This window comes from Hemiscyllium ocellatum, chromosome 26 (genome assembly GCF_020745735.1).
Source record: "Hemiscyllium ocellatum isolate sHemOce1 chromosome 26, sHemOce1.pat.X.cur, whole genome shotgun sequence".
NCBI classification, from domain to species: Eukaryota; Metazoa; Chordata; class Chondrichthyes; order Orectolobiformes; family Hemiscylliidae; genus Hemiscyllium; species Hemiscyllium ocellatum.
This window is the reverse complement of record NC_083426.1, coordinates 151,560-172,301: the sequence shown is the minus strand read 5'-3', so window position 1 is coordinate 172,301 and position 20,742 is coordinate 151,560. Positions and strand designations below refer to the sequence as shown.

Below are 20,742 nucleotides of genomic sequence, written 5' to 3'. Positions count from 1 at the left end.
GTCCACCTCACAACGTATCATTGGCGAACTTTGCAGAATGCCCCCAGTCCCTTCATCCAGATCATTATTATTTAAAAGTGAACAGTTGCGACCCAACACTGAACACTGCAGGACACCACTTGTCAACAGCTGCCATTCTGAAAAAGAACCTTTTATCCCAACTCTCTGCCTTGTCAGACAGTCAATCCTCAATCCATGCCAGTAACTCACCTCAAACACCCTGGGCCCTAAACTTACTCAGCAGCCTCCCATGAGACACCTTATCAAAGGCCTTTTGGAAGGCTAGCATACATCCATTGGGTTTCCCTAGTCTAACTTGCTTGTTACAGCTTCAAAGAATTCTAACAGGTTTGTCAGTAATGACCTCCCCTTACTGAATCCATGCTGACTTGTTCTATTCCTACGCTGCACTTCCAAGAATTTAGAAATTGGATCCTTAACAATGGATTCTAGCATTTTACCAACAACTGAGGTTAGACTAACCGGCCTATAATTTCTCATCTTTTGTCTTCAGCCTTTCTTGAACAAGGGGGTTACAACAGCAATTTTCCAATCATCTGGGACTTTCCCCGACTCCGATGACTTTTGAAAGGTCACAACCAAAGCCTCCGCTATTTCCTCAGTCACTTCCCTCAGAACTCTAGGATGTAGCCCATCAGGGCAGGAGATATATCAATTTTAGACCTTATAGCTTTTCTAGCACTTTTTCTTTTGTAATAGCTACCACACTCAACTCTGCCCCCTGACTCTCCTTAATTTTTGGACATTACTCATGTCTTCCACTGTGAAAACTGACACAAAGTTCTTCAGCTATGTTCTTATCTCCCAGCACTAGCCATGCTGCATTAACTTGGAGCAGCCCAACGTCTACTTTTGCCTCTCATTTGTTTCTTATGTGTTAAAAGAAGTTTTTACTATCATTTCTAATATTATTGACTAGCCTACCTTCATATTTCATCCTCTCCTTATTTCTCTCTTTACTGTCCTCTGTTTGTTTTTGTAATCTTCCCAATCTTCTGATTTCCCAGTGCTCTTGGCCACTTTATAGGCTCTCTCTTTTCCTTTGACACATTTCCTGACTTCCTTTGTCAGCCATGGCTGCTTAATTCCCACCTAATCCCCATCCCAGATAATCTTTCTTTTCTTTGGGATGAACTCTGTACTGTGTCCTCAATTACTCCCAGAAACTCCTGCCATTGTTGCTCTATCTTCCCCACTAGGCTTTCCTTCCAGTCAATTTTTGTCAGTTCCTCTCTCCTGCCCCTCTAAATACCTTTATTTAATGGTAACACCATTACATCCGATTTTGCCTTCTCTCTTTCCAGCTGCAGACTAAACTCTACCATATTATGATTGCTAGCTTCTAAGTATTCCCTTACTTTAAAATCTTTTATAAAGTCTGGCTCATTACCTAGCATTAAGTCCAGAAGAGCCTGCTCCCTTGTGGGCTCCATCACAAGCTGTTCAATCTTGTAGGCATTCCATGAATTCCATTTCTCTGGATCCACCGGCAACGTTATTCACTTAGTCCATCTGCATACTGAAGTCCCCCATGATCACCGTGACCTTCCCTTTCTGACATGCTCTATTTATTTCCCGGTACATCTTGCACCCCTGGTCCTGACCACTATTGGGAGGTCTGTACATAACTCCCATTATGGTTTTTTTTGCCTTTGTGGTTCCTCAACGCCACCCACAGTCTCCACATCATCTGACCCTATGTCATTCAGTGCCATAGATTCAATTTCATTCTTAAGGCAAGTTGTACACCCAACTCCCTGTCTTTTCGATAAGTCGTAAATAATTGGATGTTTAACCGTCAGTCCTGAACCCCCCGCAACCACATCTGTGAAGCCTACCACATCATAATCATTCACAATGATTTGTGATGTTAATTCATCTACTTTGTTACGAATACTACAAACATTCAGGTAAAGCATCTTAATGCTAATTTTCTTATCCTCACGATACCCAACATCTCTAGTAATATATCCTAAGTTATCCTTCCTTTTTGCTTCATTCCTAGTCTGCCTTGAACTTAAACCCTACACACATGCTAACCTGCTGCTTATCTTTCTATCTGACTTCATACTCCCTGTCGTTTTCCCTTTCTCTTCCCCCCGACTCACAAGTTTAAAGTCCTAGTGACCACCCTATTTATCCCTTTCGCTAGAACACTGTCCTTTGGGTGGTAGATTTCAATGCTCAGCACCAAGATTGGCTCAGACAGCAGCACTACTAATTGAGCTGATCAGGTCCTAAAGGACATTGCTGCCAGACTGGGTCTGTGGCAGGTGGTGAGGGAACGAACACGAGGAGAAAAACATATTTCACCTCATCCTTACCAATTTTCCAGCTGTACATATACCTAGTCATGATAGTATTAGTAAGAGTTACCATCGCACTGTCCTTATAGAAACAAACTCCTGCCTTAGTATTGATAACACCCCACATTATGTTGTGTGGCAATATCACCGTGCTAAGTGGGACAGATCGAGCAATTCAACACCGGGTATCCATGAAGTGCTTTGGGTCAACAGGAGAAGAATTGTGGCACACAAATGCCAAGCAATCTAACATCCGCCCCTTGAAATTCAATAGTGTTACCGTCACTGATCCCACCACTATCAACATCATGGGGTTGTCTTTGACCAGAAATTCAACTAGACTTGCCATATAAATGCACTGCCAACAGGAGGCGTCAGAGGCTATGAAACGCTGCCGTGAATAACACTTCCTGACTCCCCAAAGCTTGTCCCCCATCGACAAGGCACAAGTCAGGAGTGTGATGGAAAACTCCCTACTTGCCTGGATGGGTGTAGCTCCAACAACACGCAAGCAGCTTGACACCATCCAAGACAAAGCAGCAAATTACTGGAGTGTTGGTGCATGTGAAAGTATTTCCTGATACACAGATAATGGAAAAATATGGAGAAAATAAAGCAAAACATCTGGAGATTGTATACTTTTTGCATCAAGACAGAGACAGAAGAAACCAAGTTTGACAATGACATTTATAGTTTTTCAGAGGAACAGTTACTGTAGTCAATTAAAAGCTGCATTTGCTCACATACCTGCTTAAGAGTTTTTATACTTTCATGAATGGGCCGTGGTAATCCAACAATGGTATCCGTATCACTGTTAAAAAAAGTATATTCCAAAACACAATTACAACTGCAACCTTCTCCAAGAATGTTTTGAGTCCACACCAATTTTGATCATATTCATAGACTACATTCTGTATCCAAGAAGTTAAATACTGGTTTTATACAAATGCAACTGCTGTGTTTTTCAAGATTTCACAATGGGAACAAAAACAGTTTTGCAATATGTTTCAATCTGTTTATTGCATCCAAGTTTGATTTTCAATTGTTGACCAAATTCCTAATTTGCTGGCTTCTCAGTGACTCCTGAGACTGAGAATTTAGAGAAATGGCAGATGAAGTTCAATCCGGGCAAATACGAGGTGATGCATTTTGGAAGATCCAATTCAAGAGTGAATTATACTGTAAATGGAAAAGTCCTGGGGAAAATTGAGGTACAGAGAGATCTGGGTGTTCAGGTCCATTGTTCCCTGAAGGTGACAACGCAGGTCAGTAAAGTGGTCAAGAAAGCATATGGCATGCTTTCCTTTCTCAGACAGAGTATTGAGTATAAGAGTTGGCAGGTCATGTTACAATTGTATAGGATTTGGTTTGGCCGCATTTGGAATATTACATAAAGTTCTGGTTGCCACGTTACCAAAAGGATGTTGATGCTTTGGAAAAGATGCAGAGGAGCAAAGGGATACAGACCTTTAGAAAATAGGCAGGAGGTTTAGATAGAGGAGCTGGATTAGCGCAGGCTTGGAGGGCCGAAAGGCCCGTTCCTGTGTTGCAATTTTCTTTGTTCTTTCTTCTAAACTGGGGCAAGGACAATTCTGATGATCTCAGACAGGCCGAATGGCCTTACTTCCACTCCTATGTCTTATGGTCTTATGATGTCCTTGAATGCCTCAACTACTTTCCCAGACAGTGCATTCCAGACTCTAACAACTGACTGTGGAATAAGTTCTCTACTGGTACATTTGTTTATTTTACAAACTACTTAAAATGTAGTCCATTTCCATCCTCCTACAACAGGAAACAGTTTCTACCAACCAAGCCTAACCAAATCCCCCTCACATTTTTGGGGCTTCTATCATATCTCCTCTTTGTCTTCTCTTCATGGTAATGCGGCTTTATTTTGTCTGGGTTTGTTTGACACAGAGATTGAGCAAGCGGTGTCAAGCTAACTAGTGAAGAGCACATGAGCAAACAGTTTGGAAGGCCTTGGGTTTTTTTTAATTAAATAGCCTGAATGGGTGTGGCCAGCTCTCTCAGATCAAGATTTCTGGATTTTAGGTTTTGATGCTTCTGAAAACCCAATTGGGGTCTCAACAGAATTGAAAACTTTAGTAAACGTCTCCTGGCTGCTATTCTCTCTAAATTTTTTCGAATAATTTTCGATTAATTGTGGGCAGCACGGTGGCACAGTGATTAGCACTGCTGCCTCAGAGCGCCTGAGACCCGGGTTCAATTCCCGACTCAGGCAACTGACTGTGTGGAGTTTGCACGTTCTCCCCGTGTCTGCGTGGGTTTCCTCGGGTGCTCCGGTTTCCTCCCACAGTCCAAAGATGAGAGGGCCAGGTGAATTGGCCAAGCTAAATTGCCCGTAGTGTTAAGTAAGGGGTAAATGTAAGGGTATAGGTGGGTTGCACTTCGGCGGGTGGGTGTGGACTTGTTGGACCGAAGGGCCCGTTTCCACACTGTAAGTAATCTAATCTAATCTCCTACATGTGAGAGACTGTCTGAATTTTCCTTATTGCCAAGGGGTGTGTGTATGAGTTGTTACTTTGTTAGAATAGCTAATTAGTAATAGTTACTGCACCTATTGCCCTGAAGTTTTCAATAGTGTTATTATTTTAAGTTCCTCTTTCTTTGGTTGTATTTTAACTGGTGTTTAAAAAATTCTGTTTTTGCATAACATCAAATAATTTTACCAGTCACATTGTCTCTTGGGCGGCACAGTGGCTCAGTGGTTAGCACTGCTGCCTCAGTGCCATGGACTCGGGTTCGATTCCAGCCTCAAGCGACTGTCTGTGTGGAGTTTGCACATTCTCCCCGTGTCTGCGTGGGTTTCTTCCGGGTGCTTCGGTTCCCTCCCACAATCCAAAAGATGTGCAGGTTTTGTGAATTGGCCATGCTAAATTGCCAAGTCAGGGGTAAATATAGGGTAGGGGATTTGGTCTGGGTGGGTTACTCTTCGGAGGGTCGGTGTGGACTTGTTGTGCCAAAGGGCCTGTTTCCATACTGTAGGGAATCTAATATGATAGTAATTTTTTAGGGTCAAACCTACCTTCTTAAGATATTTTGAGGTGTGTCTGGTCTGGTCCATAAAGCAAACAGTCTTAAATTCTCCAAAATAACCACATAACAGAAATTTCTATCCCTGGAATCAAGTTATTACATACTCAACAAAATCTAATAAATTTCTGTTACAATGATGATGGGAGGAATGAGCTGAGAATCATGCCCCACTACTTCACCAGTCACATCATTAATATAAATGTGTTATTTCAGTTACAAAATGGCTAGCTGCATCTCATTAGTATTACAATTAAAAATAAGTGTCCTCCAGCTTTCTCTAATGAACTAAAATGATCTGCTTATTATGAACAAAATTTTAGGAGTACATCTCACAGCATCTGAAATGTCTTCTTTACTGACTCTTGGGTCTGTAAAACAGAATTCGAAGTCCAGAAGGAAATGCTAGTAAATAAATAATAAAGGAGCCTCTATTTCTCTCACAGCTAGGTGTTTTTTTCTCAGTAATTAAGGCAGCAAACAATATCTTCCTGTTTCCTTGGAAGATCTGCTTAACTGTTTATTTCAAAATTAGTTGAGTTCCAATAAAAAAAACTAAGCTGACCACAGCATATTTGAAACAACTGGCTTCATTTCCAAATCACTTAGGAAAACCATTTCAATCCATTGAATACCTAAATAGCTAAAACAAAACTTATGGCTTTATAGCAATAGTCCTTAAATATAAATATGTATTCCCAATATTTGTCAAACATAACTTCGCATTTTAAAAAAAAGTGGAAATTCATTATATGATCAATGTCAAATGATTTTAAGATTCCCTTAAAAATGGATTCTAGCATTTTCCTGATGAACTGTATCTGTGAAGATGGCTTATGTCTCTGCTAAATTCTCATTCTCTAAGATAATTTCTCCTGTCGCAGTCCCTAAGGAACAGACATACTCATTAAAGTTAATTGACCCAAAACATTTTTCTCAGAGATAGTGAAAGATGTACAAATTACATCCAGGACTTTTGTTTTTGTTTTACACTGCCAACAATAAATAGCATTTTGCCTTTGGGTTAAATATTGGACAGCTGGCAAATTGCATCAGACATTATTTGTTCAGAAATAAATACAGAAAATGCTGGGGAAATAAACTCAACAGATTAGGCAGCATCTGTGTAGAAAGGGAAATGAGTTAGTATCTCAGGTCTGTGATCTTCCATCCCACTTTGTAACGTTTGTGCTGATGATGTAACCACCACAAAAAATGTAGTTCTGGAATGTGGTGTACATGGATTTCAGTAAAGTGTTTGATAAGGTTCTCCACAGTAGGCTTTTGTAGAATATGTGGAAGCATGGATTGAGGGTGATTTAGCAGGTTGGATCAGAAATTGGTTAGCTGAAAGATAGAAGGTGGTGGTTGATGAGAAATCTTCATCCTGGAGTTCAGTTACTAGTGGTGTACCACAAGGATCTATTTTGGGGCCAATGTTTACCAATTTAATAAATGACTTTGATGAGGGAGCCATGAAGTCATGTTGCAGCTGTACATAAATTTGGCGCTGCCGCACTTGCAGTACTGCGTATAGTTCTGGTCGCCGTACTATAGGAAGGATGTGGAAGCACTGGAAAGGGTGCAGAGGAGATTTACCAGAATGGTCCCTGGTATGGAGGGAAGGTCTTCCAAGGAAAAGCTGAGGGACTTGGGGCTGTTTTCGTTAGACAGAAGGTTGAGAGGTGACTTAATAGAGACATACAAGATGATCAGCAGCGAGAGTCTATTTCCTCAGATGGTGATGGCTAGCACGAAGAAACACAGTTTCAAACTGAGGAATGATAGGCATCGGACAGATGTCAGAGGTAGGTTCTTTCCTCAGAGTAGTAAGCGTGTGGAACGCCCTGCAACAGTGGTAGACTTGCCAACTTTAAGGACATTTAAATGGTAATTGGCTAATCATATGGATGACAATGGAGTTGTGTAGGGTGCAATATCAAGGGCTGAAGGGCCTGTACTACACTGTAACACTATGTTCTATATATTTTTTTCCCCTTCAACAGAGGATTCCTCCATCAGCATGATGGCCAGGACTCTCGATCTGTCTGCCACATATCCTGCATTTCTGCTCTCATCCCTTCCCCTCCCACTTAGAACCACAATCGGTTTCCTCTTGTACCCCACCAGCTTCCATAATCAACTTTGAATTTTCCATCATTTCTACTATTTCCAATGTAATGTCACCAAAGATAACTTGCCCTCCCCTTTCGGCATTCCGAAGGCTGTGTTTCCTCCATGATACTGTGGACCACTTCTTCATCAGCTCTAACACTCCATTCCCTTCACGTGGCACCTTTCCAGGCAAACATCTGCCTTTTTACCTTCTCACCATCTCATGCCTCAAATACTCACTTCACATCAAATAGTGATTTTAAGTGGAATTCACTCTATCTAGTCTACTGAATTCACTACACACAAAATGGCCTCCTCTGCAAAAGAGGCAAAATGCAGATTGCATGACCACTGCTGAACTTGTGATCTGTATTAAGATCAGAGTTCTTACTGAGCAAATCTGATCTCAAACTGCAATCTGCCTTGATAGACTTTTTGTTTTACTGGAGACACAAACATGCAACGCTACAAATTTGGTTTTACTGATGGAATGTTATTGTACAAAAGAAATGATGATAAAATGTATCAAAGCAAACCAAACTACTTACATATAACAAAGTTTAAAAGATCCCAGTAAAACTACAATCACAATCCCAATAACATCTCATTCTCATACTCAAACACCAGAGAGAAATCCCTTCTCCATCCCTTTTAGGGTTTAACTTAGTGATGGCTTCAGTTCCTGGCTCAGAGATTTTGATAGCCTCTTCCTTAATTTGTTGTGCACCTGAGCTCAGACTTCTCTCTGCTTCACATAATTACTTCATTGTTTTAAACAAACACTTTTGGTCTGGACATAGGTAAAAATCACACAACACCAGGTTATAGTCCAACAGGTTTGACTGGAGGCACTAGCTTTCAGAGCGCTGCTCCTTCATCAGGTGGTTGTGGAGGACACAACTGTAAGACACAGAATTTATAGCAAACGTTTACAGTGTGATGTAACTAAAATTATACATTGAATATACCTTGATTGTTTGTTGAGTCTTTCATCTGTTCGAATACCATGATAGTTTCACTTTTTTCATATGATGTCTTACAACTGCGTCCTCCACAACCACCTGATGAAGGAGCAGCACTCTGGAAGTTAGTGCTTCCAATTAAACCTGTTGGACTATAACCTGGTGTTGTGTGATTTGTAGCTTTGTACACCCCAGTCCAACACCAGCATCACCAAATCATGACTTTTGGTCTGGAATTTTTAAACTTAACTGAGGTAAGCTCTTTCTTAACAGCACTAAAATGATCTTCCTTTCTCATGAGTAATGGTTTTCCAGATGCAGTTTAAGCCAAGACTTCTGAAAACAGCCAAAACTGCAAGTACAAAATTAATTTTTTCCAAGCTATGAATGTTTTCCCAAATCAAAAGAACAATTGCAGAATCTTCTGAAAGTCTAGTACTCTACCTGTTTACTTTGTTCACTCAGACATACTCCCAATGTAAGAAGTCCCATTACACTCCAGAAGATCTCTCTATAATAGTTTTTTAAAAAATCATCATTACAGAAATGCTGCTAGTTAATGATTAAACCTCTTAAGATATGGAGGAAACCCATACGCCATTATTTACAAAATTCAAAGATTTAAAATAAATGATGTTTAATAAATATAAATCACACCCAACATTACATCTATCCTATGACCTGTCCTCTTGGTGCTTGGTTTACTGCACTGCACCAGTATGGACAGTGAAAAATGGAAAGTTATTGTTAACGATGTAGTTCATATTGAACACAGCTAGAAATGAGAGATTTCGGGACTTGTGCCTAATACTGCAGTGTGATCACAGCAATTTAGTTCCATTAACTGTCAGGTGAAAATAATTTCTTATCCAATAAAAAAATTACACACTGAAAATCAAAGGAATGACTAGCAATGGGCCAACAAATTGGATACTCACTTGCCTAAAGTATAACCGATGAACTTACTCCTGCTGGATTCCAAAAACGTTTCAATGTCTTTTTCTCTGTGGAGGAAAAAAACTCATCATAATCATGAGGGCAAGAAAACACCAAAAAATTCAAGTGACTCAGGTTTCCATTTGAAACATCAGTTAGCAAAAGTAAAACAGTCACTGTTTCCATTTTGGTAAGGAACCACAATTATATCGCTATCATTTGGTCAACATATTCCAGTGACCCCTGTAAACTGCATGAACAAATCAATTCAGTCCACATGATATTAAGAAACTATTTTTGCAGAATTTCATTGCTATGGGCTCAGGAATACTGATAAAATCTTGTAATCAAAACTACCAGTGCTCTGAGATAACTTGTTCCAATATAATTACAAAACTGGCATCCAGCGAACGATACGAGACATTACTTTGGTATGCACGATCCACAAAAAGGGAAAACCTAACATGGCCAAACACCACCCCATCAGTATACTTACGGTCAACAATAAAGCAATGGAAATATCACAATCAATGCTATCAAGTGGAATTTATTCAACAATAATGGATCCATTGACATGAAGTTTGGATTCAACCTGAACTGTTAAACCCATAACACGATCGAGATGTGGACAAAGGGGCTGAATTCCAGAGGTGAGGTGAGAGTGACTACCCTTGACATCAAGGCTGCATTTTAACAATGTGGTATCATGGAGCTCCAGCAAAACTGTAGTCAACAGGAATCAGGGAAGAAAACCCTTCACTAGTTGTAGTAATGCCTAGCACACAGGAAGATGGCTGTGGTTGTTGAAGGTCAATCATTTCAGACATAGGATATAACTGTCAGAGTTCTCCAGGGTGGTGTTCTCGGCCCAACCACGCTCAGCTGCTTCAGCAAGGACCTCAATTTCATCATAAGGTCAAGAGGGGGGTGTTAGCTGATGACTGCACCGTTCATGATACTGAAGCAGTGCATGTCCAAATGTAGCAAAATCTGGGCAACATTCAGGATTGGAATGTTTAGTAGCAAGTCATATTTGACGACTCCAAAAAACAAATCCAACCATCATCTCTTGACATTCAATGGCATTGCTAAACTTGAGTCCTCCACCCTGGAGGTTAGCATTAACCAGAGAGTGAACTGGATCAACCATATAGAACATAAAACATATCGGCGCAGTACAGGCCCATTGCCCTCAATATTGTGCTGACCTGTGGAATCAATTTGAAGCCCATCTAACATACACTATTCCATTCTCATCCATATGCCTATTCAATGACATGTAAATGCCCTTGATGTACGCTAGTCTACTACCGTTGCAGGCAGTGCATTCAATACCCCTAGCACTGAGTAACAAAGAAACTACCTCTGACATCTGTCCTATATTTATCACCCCTCAATTTAAAGCTATGGCCCATCGTGCTGGCCATCGCCTTCTGAGGAACATGGTTCTCATTGTCCAGTGATGCTGGAAGAACACAGCAGTTCAGGCAGCATCCGATTCTCATTGGATGCTGCCTGAACTGCTGTGCTCTTCCAGCACCACTGATCCAGAATCTGGTTTCCAGCATCTGCAGTCATTGTTTTTACCTTGTTCTCATTGTCCAACCTATCTACTCCATTTGATTATCTTATGTGCCTCAAGGCACCTTCAACCTCCTCCTCCTCTAATAAAATCAAACAAACAGTCTCAAGCCACTCAACCTTTCCTCATAAAGACCTTCCCTCCATACCAGGCAACATCCTAGTAAATCTCCCCTGAACTCTTTCCATAGCTTCCACATCCTTCCTATAATGCGGTGACCAGAACTGTATGCAATACTCCAAATGTGGCCACACCAGAGTTTTGTACAGTTGCAGCATGATCTCATGACTCAAACTCAATCCATCTACCAATAAATGCCCGTATTACACAGGAGGAAGTGCTGGATGTCTTGAAACGCCTAAAGGTGGATAAATCCCCAGAACCTGATCAGGTGTACCCTTGAACTCTGTGGAAAGGTGAAGAAGTGATTGCTGGGCGTCTAGCTGAGATATTTGTATCATCGATAGTCACAGGTGAGGTGCCAGAAGACTTGAGGTTGGCTAACGTAGTGCCACTGTTTAAGAGGTTTGGTAAGGTCAAGTCAGGGAATTATAGACCAGTAAGCCTGACCTCGGTGGTGGGCAAATTGTTGGAGGGAATCTGAGGGACAGGATGTACATGTATTTGGAAAGGCAAGGATTGATTAAGGATAGTCAACATGGCTTTGTGCATGGGAGATTATGTCTCACAAACTTGATTGAGTTTTTTCAAGAAGTAACAAAGAGGATTGATGAGGGCAGAGCGGTAGATGTGATCTTTATGGACTTCAGTAAGGCACTCAACAAGATTCCCCATGGGAGACTGATTAGCAAGGTTAGATCTCACGGAATGCAGGGAGAACTAGCTATTTGGATACAGAACTAGCTCAAAGGTAGAAGACAGAGGGTGGTAGTGGAGGGTTGTTTTTCAGACTGGAGGTCTGTGACCAGTGGAGTGCCACAAAGATTGGTGCCGAGTCCTCTACTTTTTGTCATTTACATAATTGATTTGGGGGCCAGCTTAAAAGATACAGTTAGTAAGTTTGCAGACGACACCAAAATTGGAGGTGTACTGGACAACAAAGAGGGTTACCTCAGATTACAACAGGATCTGGACCAGATAGGCCAATGGGATGAGAAGTGGCAGATAGAGTTTAATTCAGATAAATGAGAGGTGCTGCATTTTGGGAAAGCAAATCAGAGCAGGCCTTATACACTTAATGGTAAGGTCCTAGGGAGTGTTGCTGAACAAAGAGAGCTTGGAGTGCAGGTTCATAGCTCCTCGACAGTGGAGTCGCAGGTAGATAGGATAGTGAAGAAGGCGTTTGGTATGCTTTCCTTTATTGGTCAGAGTATTGAGTACAACAGTTGGGAGGTCATGTTGCGGCTGTACAGGACATTGGTTAGCCACTGTTGGAATATTGTGTGCAATTCTGGTCTCCTTCCTGTCGGAAAGATGTTGTGACACTTGAAAGGGTTCAGAAAAGATTTACAAGGATGTTGCCAGGGTTGGAGGATTTGAGCTACAGGGAGAGGCTGATCAGGCTGGGGCTGTTTTCTCTCAAGCGTCGGAGGCTGAGGGGTGACCTTCTAAAAATTTACAAAATTATGAGGGGCATGGATAGGATAAATAGGCAAAGTCTTTTCCCTGGGGTCAGGGAGTCCAGAACTAGAGGGCATAGGTTTAGGGGGAAGAGGGGAAAGATATAAAAAAAGACCTACGGGGCAACTTTTCACACAGAGGGTGGTACATGTATGGAATGAGCTGCCAGAGGAAGTGGTGGAGGCTGGTAAAATTGCAACATTTAAGGGGGATTTGGATGGGTATACGAATAGGAAGGGTTTGGAGGGATATAGGCCGGGTGCTGGCAGGTGGGACTAGATTGGGTTGGGATACCTGGTCGGCATGGACGGGTTGGACCGAAGGGTTTGTTTCCATACTGTACATTTCTATGACTCTATAACACATCATATGCCTTCTTAACAACCCTGCCAACGGGGTGGCAACTTTCAAGGATCTATGTACCTGGCCACAAATCTTTCTGCTTATCTACATTACAAAGAGTCTTACTATTAGCCCACTACTCTTTGTTACCGTTACTTCTTCCAAAGTGAATCACCTCACACTTATCTGCATTAAACTCCATTTGCCACCTCTCAGCCCAGCTCTGCAGCTTATTTATGTTTCTCTATAACCTACATCCTTCATCACTATCCACAACTGTACCAACTTTAGTGTCATCTGCAAATTTACCAATCCATCCTTCTATTCCCTCATCCAGGTCATTTATGAAATTGACAAACGGCAGTGGCCCCAAAACAGGTCCTTGCAGTACCCCACTAGTAACTGAACTCCAGGATGAATATTTCTCATCAACCACCACCCTATGTCTTCTTTCAGCTAGCCAATTTCTGTTCCAAACTGCTAAATCACCCTCAATCCCTTGCCCCTCTATTTTCTGCAATAGCCTACCGTGGGGGACCTTATCAAATGCCTTACTGAAACCCATATACACCACATCAACTGCTTTACCTTCATCCACCTGTTTTGTCACCTTCTCAAAGAACTCAATAAGTTTGTGAGGCACCACCTCACTGTGTTGACTATCCCTAATCAGCTTATTCCGTTCTAAACAATTATAAATCCTATCTCTTGTAACCACTTCCAACACTTTATCCACAACCAAAGTAAGGCTCGTAAGTCTATAATTTCCAGGGTTGTTTCTACTCCCCTTCTTGAACAAGGGAACAACATTTGCTATTGTGGAGTCTTCTGGCACTATTCTTGTGGACAATGACAACAAAGATCAAAGCCAAAGGCTCGGCAATCTCCTCCCTGGCTTCCCAGAAAATCAGAGGATAAATCCCATCCGGCCCAGGGGACTTACCTATTTTTACACTTGCCAGAATTGCTAACACCTCCATCTTATGCACCTCATCCCATCTAGTCTTATAACCTGTATCTCAATATTCTCCTCGAACACATTGTCTTTTTCCAGTGTGAATACTGACAGAAAGTATTCATTTAACACTTCTCCATTTTCTCTGACTCCATGCACAACTTCCCACTACAATGCTTGATTGGCCCTAATCTTAACCAGTCACACTTTTATTCTTGATATACTGATAAAAAGCTTTAGGGTTTTCCTTGATCCTATCCGCCAACGACTTCGCACGTATCCTTCTGGCTCTTCTGAGTCCTCTCTTTCGGTGTTTCTCAGCTAACTGGTAACCCTCAAGCGTCCTAAGTCTTCTCATCTCATCCTAACATAAGCCTTCTTCTTTCTCTTGACAAGAGATTCAACTTGCTTAGTAAACCACAGCTCCCACGCATGACAACTTCTCCCCCACCTGACCGGTACATACTTATCACAGACCCGAGCAGCTGGTCCTTGAATAAACTCCACATTTCCTTGCAGCTTCCTTTCCCATCCTATGCATCTTAAATCTTGCCTAATTACATCGTAATTGCCTTTTCCCCAGCTATAACTCTTGTCCTGCGGTATATATAACTATCTCTTTCAACATATCCGAATTGTGGTCATTATCACCAAAGTATTCACCTTAAAATCTAACACTTGGCCAAGTTCATTACCCAGTAGCAAATCACCCTTTGTTGGCCTGTTTACATACTGTGTCAGGAAACCCTCCTGCACACACTGAACAAAAACTGACCCATCTAAAGTACTTAAAATATAGTATTCCCAGTCAATATTAGGAAAGTTGAAGACCCCATAACAACTACCCTGTCACTCTTGCTCCTATCAAGGATCATCTTTGCTATCCTATCCTCTACATCTCTTGAACAATTTGGAGGCCGATAGAAAACTCAAAACGGTAACCTCTCATTTCCTGTTTGTAATCTCAGCCCATACCACCTTAGTTGATGAGTCCTCAAACACCCTTTCAGCACCTGTCATACTGTCCTTGACTAACAGCGTCACACCCCCCTCCCCACCTCCCCCTCCCCCCCCCCCTCCCTCCCTCCTCCCCCTCCCTAGGACAATGGTACGTAAGTATTCTCACTGCAAGAGCAGGTCAGCAGCTGGGAACTCTGAATTAGGCAATTTGCCTCTTGATGTCATTAAAGCCAGTCTACAAAGTACAAGTCAGGAATGTTTGTTCACCACCACCCAGGACAAAGCAGCCTGCTTGACTGCCACACACCTAACACATTCAACATTCACTCCCTCAATCGCCAATACATCCAGCAGCACTAAGTACCATCTATAGAAACATTCAACTCATCGAGGCTCTTTTGACAGCATTTCAGAAACCCATGACTTTTACTGTGAAGAACAAGGACAGCAGACACATGGGAGCATTGCTCTCCATATCACACACCATTGTGACATGGAACAATACTGGCCATTCCTTCAATGTCACTCACTCAAAATCTTGAAACTCTCCTCCCAAAAAGCACTATGGGCATCCTTGTACAAAATATAACCCCTACAGTGCAGATAAGGGACACTTGGCCCAATGAGTCTGCAGTGATTCTTCAAACAGCATTATTACCAGAACTCCGCATTTATCACAGCTAACCTACACATTCCTAGACACTACAGGGTAACTTACTGTGGCCATCCCTCCATCTTTGGACTTTGGAGGAAACCAGAGTACCTGGCAGTAATCCACACTGACACGGACGGTTACCAAGGCTGAAATCAAACTCAAGTCCCTGACACTGTGAGGCAACAGTCCTAACCACTGAGCTACTGTACCGCTGGTTGACATGGACTGCAACAGTTCAGCAAGGTGTGTACCAGCACCTTCTCAAGGCAATAAGGGATGGGGAATAAATGCTCGTCTAGCCAGCAACACCCACATCCTGTAACTCATCATTTTTTTTGAAAAGGTGCCATACAGATTGCTCATAAATTGTCCCCTTTACAATATCACTTCTTTTGGGCCACCTAAAGAGAACCATGGAAATAACTGCAAATTGAATTAAAAGCTCACTTGCAAAGAAACAACAGAAAAGAAAAAATTGCTGGATCCTCTGTCACCTTCACCCTTCAATGTTTTAAGCAGTTTTGTGCTGCACTGCTGTCAGGAGTGGCAATGACAACATTTCTGCCCTGGTCCTCTCCATAAAATTCACTTGATATCAATGACAGTATGATCAAGGTCGGAGCTCTCTTTCTTCACAGTTGAACGTGTTGATAATCAGGCTGACATTTACTTATTCATTAGTAGTCTTGTCTCTCAATTCTAAATGGAATGAAAATCAAAGGCTAGCCAGTGCAGAAGTGGAAAATCCTTGCCTTGGTGTGCAGTTTCACCCATTGAGCACGCATTGTACAAATGTAAAGGACAACTCCTAATTTACGTCTACCAATGGCACTAATGTTTGTATTGGAATATATATTGTCAAGAAACCAAAGTGAAGAATACACATCTAGTCTAGTTAGTCTCACTGAATAGACAATGAGGAAAAACTGTTTACCTCACTTTTGGAGCCCAAGGCAGTCCCTTTGGGAGTGATATTCGTTCAACAGTAGCATGTGGGAGCGCTGGTGGCAAAACCTCTTCCCTTTCTAAAGAAAATGTTTCAGCCTCAATTGAGTTATCATTATCATCGTTCTCATCATCATCCTCACGAGGATCATCTGTTTTGTATGGGTCTTTCTCATTATAAGCATCTAAATTATCCTGCTTCATCAGTGCCTGCATTGGAAATAAGAACAAAATGATTTAATGGATAGAAAACTGTCAGGGTACAAAAGCTATTTAACACTTAAAGTGATCAAGTTGTATTCCAAGTAATTTCATCTAATTTACGGGAAGGCCGTTGAACCCTCAAGATTATTCTACAATTCAATAGGATAATGGTTGATCTGATGTTCCTTATGTCCACTTCCCTACCCTCTTCCTGTAATTCTTGATTCCCCATCTGGTCAAGAAACAGAGATAGGAGGAGTAGGCCATTCAACCCTTCAAGCCTACTCAGCCAGCGAATATGATCATGGCTGACTGTTGAGCTCAATACCCTAACCTGTCCTCCCCATATCCCTTGATCCCTTTAGCCACAAGAACTATATCTATCTCTTCTTGAAGCACAATGTTTTAGCCTCACTTTTTGAAGCTCAGCACTCTCTGTGTGAAGAAGTTGCTCTTCATCTCAGTCCTAAAAAGTTTACTCCTTACCCTTAATCTACAACACCTAGTTCAGGCCTCCCCCCACCATTGTGAATATCCTTCCTGCATCTAACCTATTTAGTTCTGTTACAGTTACAGAGGTTTCTATGAAAGTCTCCCTCACTTCTCTAAATTTTCAGTGAATACAATCCTAACAAAGTCAATCTTTTCTCATACGTCAGTCTTGCCACACAAGGAATCAACTTGGTAAACCTTCGTGCACCCCCTCTGCAGCAAGAAAATCTTTCGTCAATAAAGGATAGCTGCTTATCTATCTCAGCCTTAAATACAGGCAAGAGCTCTGCTCCCACAGTTCTTTGGTCTCTTAGCAGCTTTTGACGGGCTCCGGCCTGGTCTGTTGGTGGCTCGTGGTGGGCCTGGGCCTGGTCGTTTGGTGGTATGTTAGCTGGTGTCTCAATGGCTCATGTTGGTGTTTTGGCTAGGCTAGCTTTTTAACACTCATTTCTCTACTTTGTACCTAAATCTTTTTTGTACCTAGGTACCTACGATAGCACTATGACATTATACACTTTTCACTGTTTTTCTGTACTTCTGTACTTGAATACGTGACAATAAAATCTAAAATCTAAATCTAATTTCCCACTTCGTTGGACAAGGCGGCCGGGTTGGCATTGGACGAGGGGGACCGGTGTTGGACAGGGCGGGGGTGGGGGGTGGGAGCAGACGGAGGCGGGGTTGGACGGGGACAGTGTTGGGCGGGGCGGGTGTACGGGGGCGGTGTGGGGGCGGGGGCTGTTTTGGACTGGCTTGGGGAGCAGGGGCGGTTTTGGGGACAGGGTAGTGTTGGACAGGGTTGGGGGTGGGGGGTGGTTTTGAGGGCGGGGTGGTGTTGGACGGGGTTGGGAGTGGGGCAGTGTCTGGGCGTTGTTGGACGGGTTGGGGGCGGGGGCGGTAGCAGGGGCGGAGGGCAGTGGGTTGGTGTTGGACGGGGTTGAGGGCGGGGCGGTGTCGGGGACGGGGCGGTGTCAGGGGGCAGAGCGGTGTTGGACACAGGCGGAGGGGGGCAGGGTTTGGGGCGGTGTATTGCGTGCTGTTGCAGTCTCCTGAACGGGGAGCAGAGTTTAAAAACTCAAAGCCCCAGAGGAAAGGCATTTAATCGATTAACCAAATAATCAATTATCCAAACAAAATAGCGCCCATTCATCTTGTTCGGATAATCAAAGTTCCCCTGTAGTTTGCATTAGCCTTTATGATGCAGGACACTATAAACAATCTCAAAGCTATCAAAAGGAAGGTGTTAATGAAAGGAAAGATCTTGTAACAGCCTCTATCAAGATTGCCAAAGTATTTAGCAAACTAATTGCAAGTCAGACAAGTCACCAGGACCCAATGGCCTGCATCCAAGTTAAAAGGACGAGACTGCAGAGATTGAGGCAGCATTTATTGAAACATTCTGGACTTCACAGGACTCAGTGTTTCAGCAAATTGGAAAACTACTCATGCTACACCCTGAATGGAGAGGGACAGAAAGTGGGAAACTATTGGCCAGTTAGCCTAACATCTGATGTTAAAAAAATGCTAAAGTACATTATTAAGGGGGAAAAAAAAACAAGGCATTTAGAAGAGCTTAAGGTAACTAAAGAGTCAACATGGATTTGTGAAAGGAAAATCATGTTTGTCAAATTTGGTAGCATTCTTTGAGGATATTACAAGCAGAAATGACGAAAAGTCAACTGGTCAATATAGTGTATTTGGATTTGCCATAAAACGGTTATCGCACAAGATGGGAGCTCATAGCACTGCAAGTAATATATTAATGTGGATTGAGTATTGGCTAATACAGAGAAAACAAGGTTGGGATTAATGGGGTTTTTTTCGGGTTGAAAGACATAATTAGTCATAAATGTCATTCCTAACCTCTCGTTTGCTTATTAGTGCCAGAATCCCTAAGCGTGGAAGCTGGCCATTCAGCCCACTGAGTCCACACTGACCCTTCCAAAGATCATAAGCCTGAATAAATCATAGCTGATTCACCTAACCTACATGTCCCTGGACACTGTGGCTAATTTAGCATGGCCAATCCAACTAACCTGCCCATCTTTGAACATCTTACTATCACTATAAATGACTTGGTAGCAGGGTAGGGCATAATGTATCCAAACTCGCTAGCAATAGAAAAATAGGTGGAAGAGTCTACTGTGATAAGGAAAAGGGATCTGCAACTGGACAACAGATAGGTTGAGTGAGTAGGCGAAACCTTGGTAGATGGCATTTAATACAGGAAGTGAAAGGTCATGAATTTTGGTCAGAATAATCAAAAGACAGATGATTGATTAGAGACTCCCAAAAAACAGAGAAGCTCAGTAGTTTTTTTTTGAGGAGGGCGGATTCTTCTGTATGAAACATAATATGTGCAGGGGTAATAAACAATTAAGAATAAAAATGGAATTATGGCCTTCAGTTCTAGTGGCTGATGCATAGAAAAAGTGGAGTAGGCCCTTCTGCCTTTCGGGCCTACTATGTCATTCACCATGTTGACGGCTGATCATTCAAATCAAACAGCCTATTCCTACTTTCTTCCCATACTCTTTGATCCCTTTAGTTCCTAGTGCTATATCTAACTCCTCTTGAAATCACACAATATCTTGGCTTAGACTGCTTCTGTGATAGCAAATTCAACAGGCCAACTAACTCAGGAAATTTCTCATCTCAGCTCTAAAAGGCCTACCTCATATCGCCCAGTCATCGAGAATACTTCCTGTGTTCACCCTGTCTAGTCCAGTTAGAATTTCATAGGTGTCTATGAGAACTCCCCTCATTCTTCTGAACTCCAGCGAACGTAATCCTAATCGATTCAACCTTGTCTCATGTCAGTCCGGTAAACCTTTGTTGCATTCCCTCTAAAGCAAGAATATCCTTCCTCAGATAAGGGAAACCAAAATTGCACATAATATTTCAGATGCGGCCTCTCCAAGGCTCTGCATAGGTACAGTAAGACATCGCTGCTTCTTTGCTGGAATCCTCTTCTCAGAAAGGCCTACATACCGATTGTCTCACACAACAAAATGGCATTTACTCCTTTCTCATCGCCTAATACCCAGTCTAGGATGGCCTGTTCTCTAGATAGTTCCTCAATGTCTTGGTTCAGAAAACCATCTTGTAAACAAGCCAGGTTTATACTTAATATTACAACTGTATAAAGGGTTGGTGCAGCTGCAACTGGAGTACTGTGCTCAGTTTTGAACCCTGCATTAAAGTTAAACAGACATTGAAGGCAGTTCAAAAGAGATTAATCAGGTTGATTCCTGAGATGAAGGCGGTGGCATATCAAGAGCAGCTAAATAGGTTAAGCCTTTACTTAAGACAGTTCAGAAGAATGAGGAGTGATCTTATTGAAACATACAGGATTCTGAGAGACTTAAGAGTAGATATTGAAAAGATGCTTCCACTGGTGGTGCAAATTGAGATCTAGGCGGGAAAGTAGTTACAGAATAAGAGGACACTCATTTAAGCGGATGAAGTCCTGCAGAGTAAATAAAGAGTTAGACAGGAGTTTAAAAAGCAGCACCTCAAAAGTAGTAATCTCTGGATTACCACATGGTTCAACATGTTCATGAGAATAAGATTAGAAGGGTATGGCAGATAAACATGTGGCTGAAGAGCTGGTGTAGAGGTAGAAGGAG

General features: G+C 42.1%; 1 protein-coding gene across 1 annotated transcript in view; it reads right to left on the bottom strand.

The window, feature by feature from the left end:
- Positions 1–20,742, bottom strand: part of LOC132828287 (striatin-interacting protein 1 homolog) — a 180,488-nt gene that overhangs the window by 85,314 nt on the left and 74,432 nt on the right. Inside the window, exons 10-12 of the mRNA XM_060845261.1 lie at positions 16,407–16,627; positions 9,400–9,465; positions 3,075–3,138 (exon numbers count right to left, since the gene is read on the bottom strand). Of these exons, the coding sequence (XP_060701244.1) occupies positions 3,075–3,138; positions 9,400–9,465; positions 16,407–16,627 (351 nt within the window). The remainder of the gene's footprint in view (positions 1–3,074; positions 3,139–9,399; positions 9,466–16,406; positions 16,628–20,742) is intronic.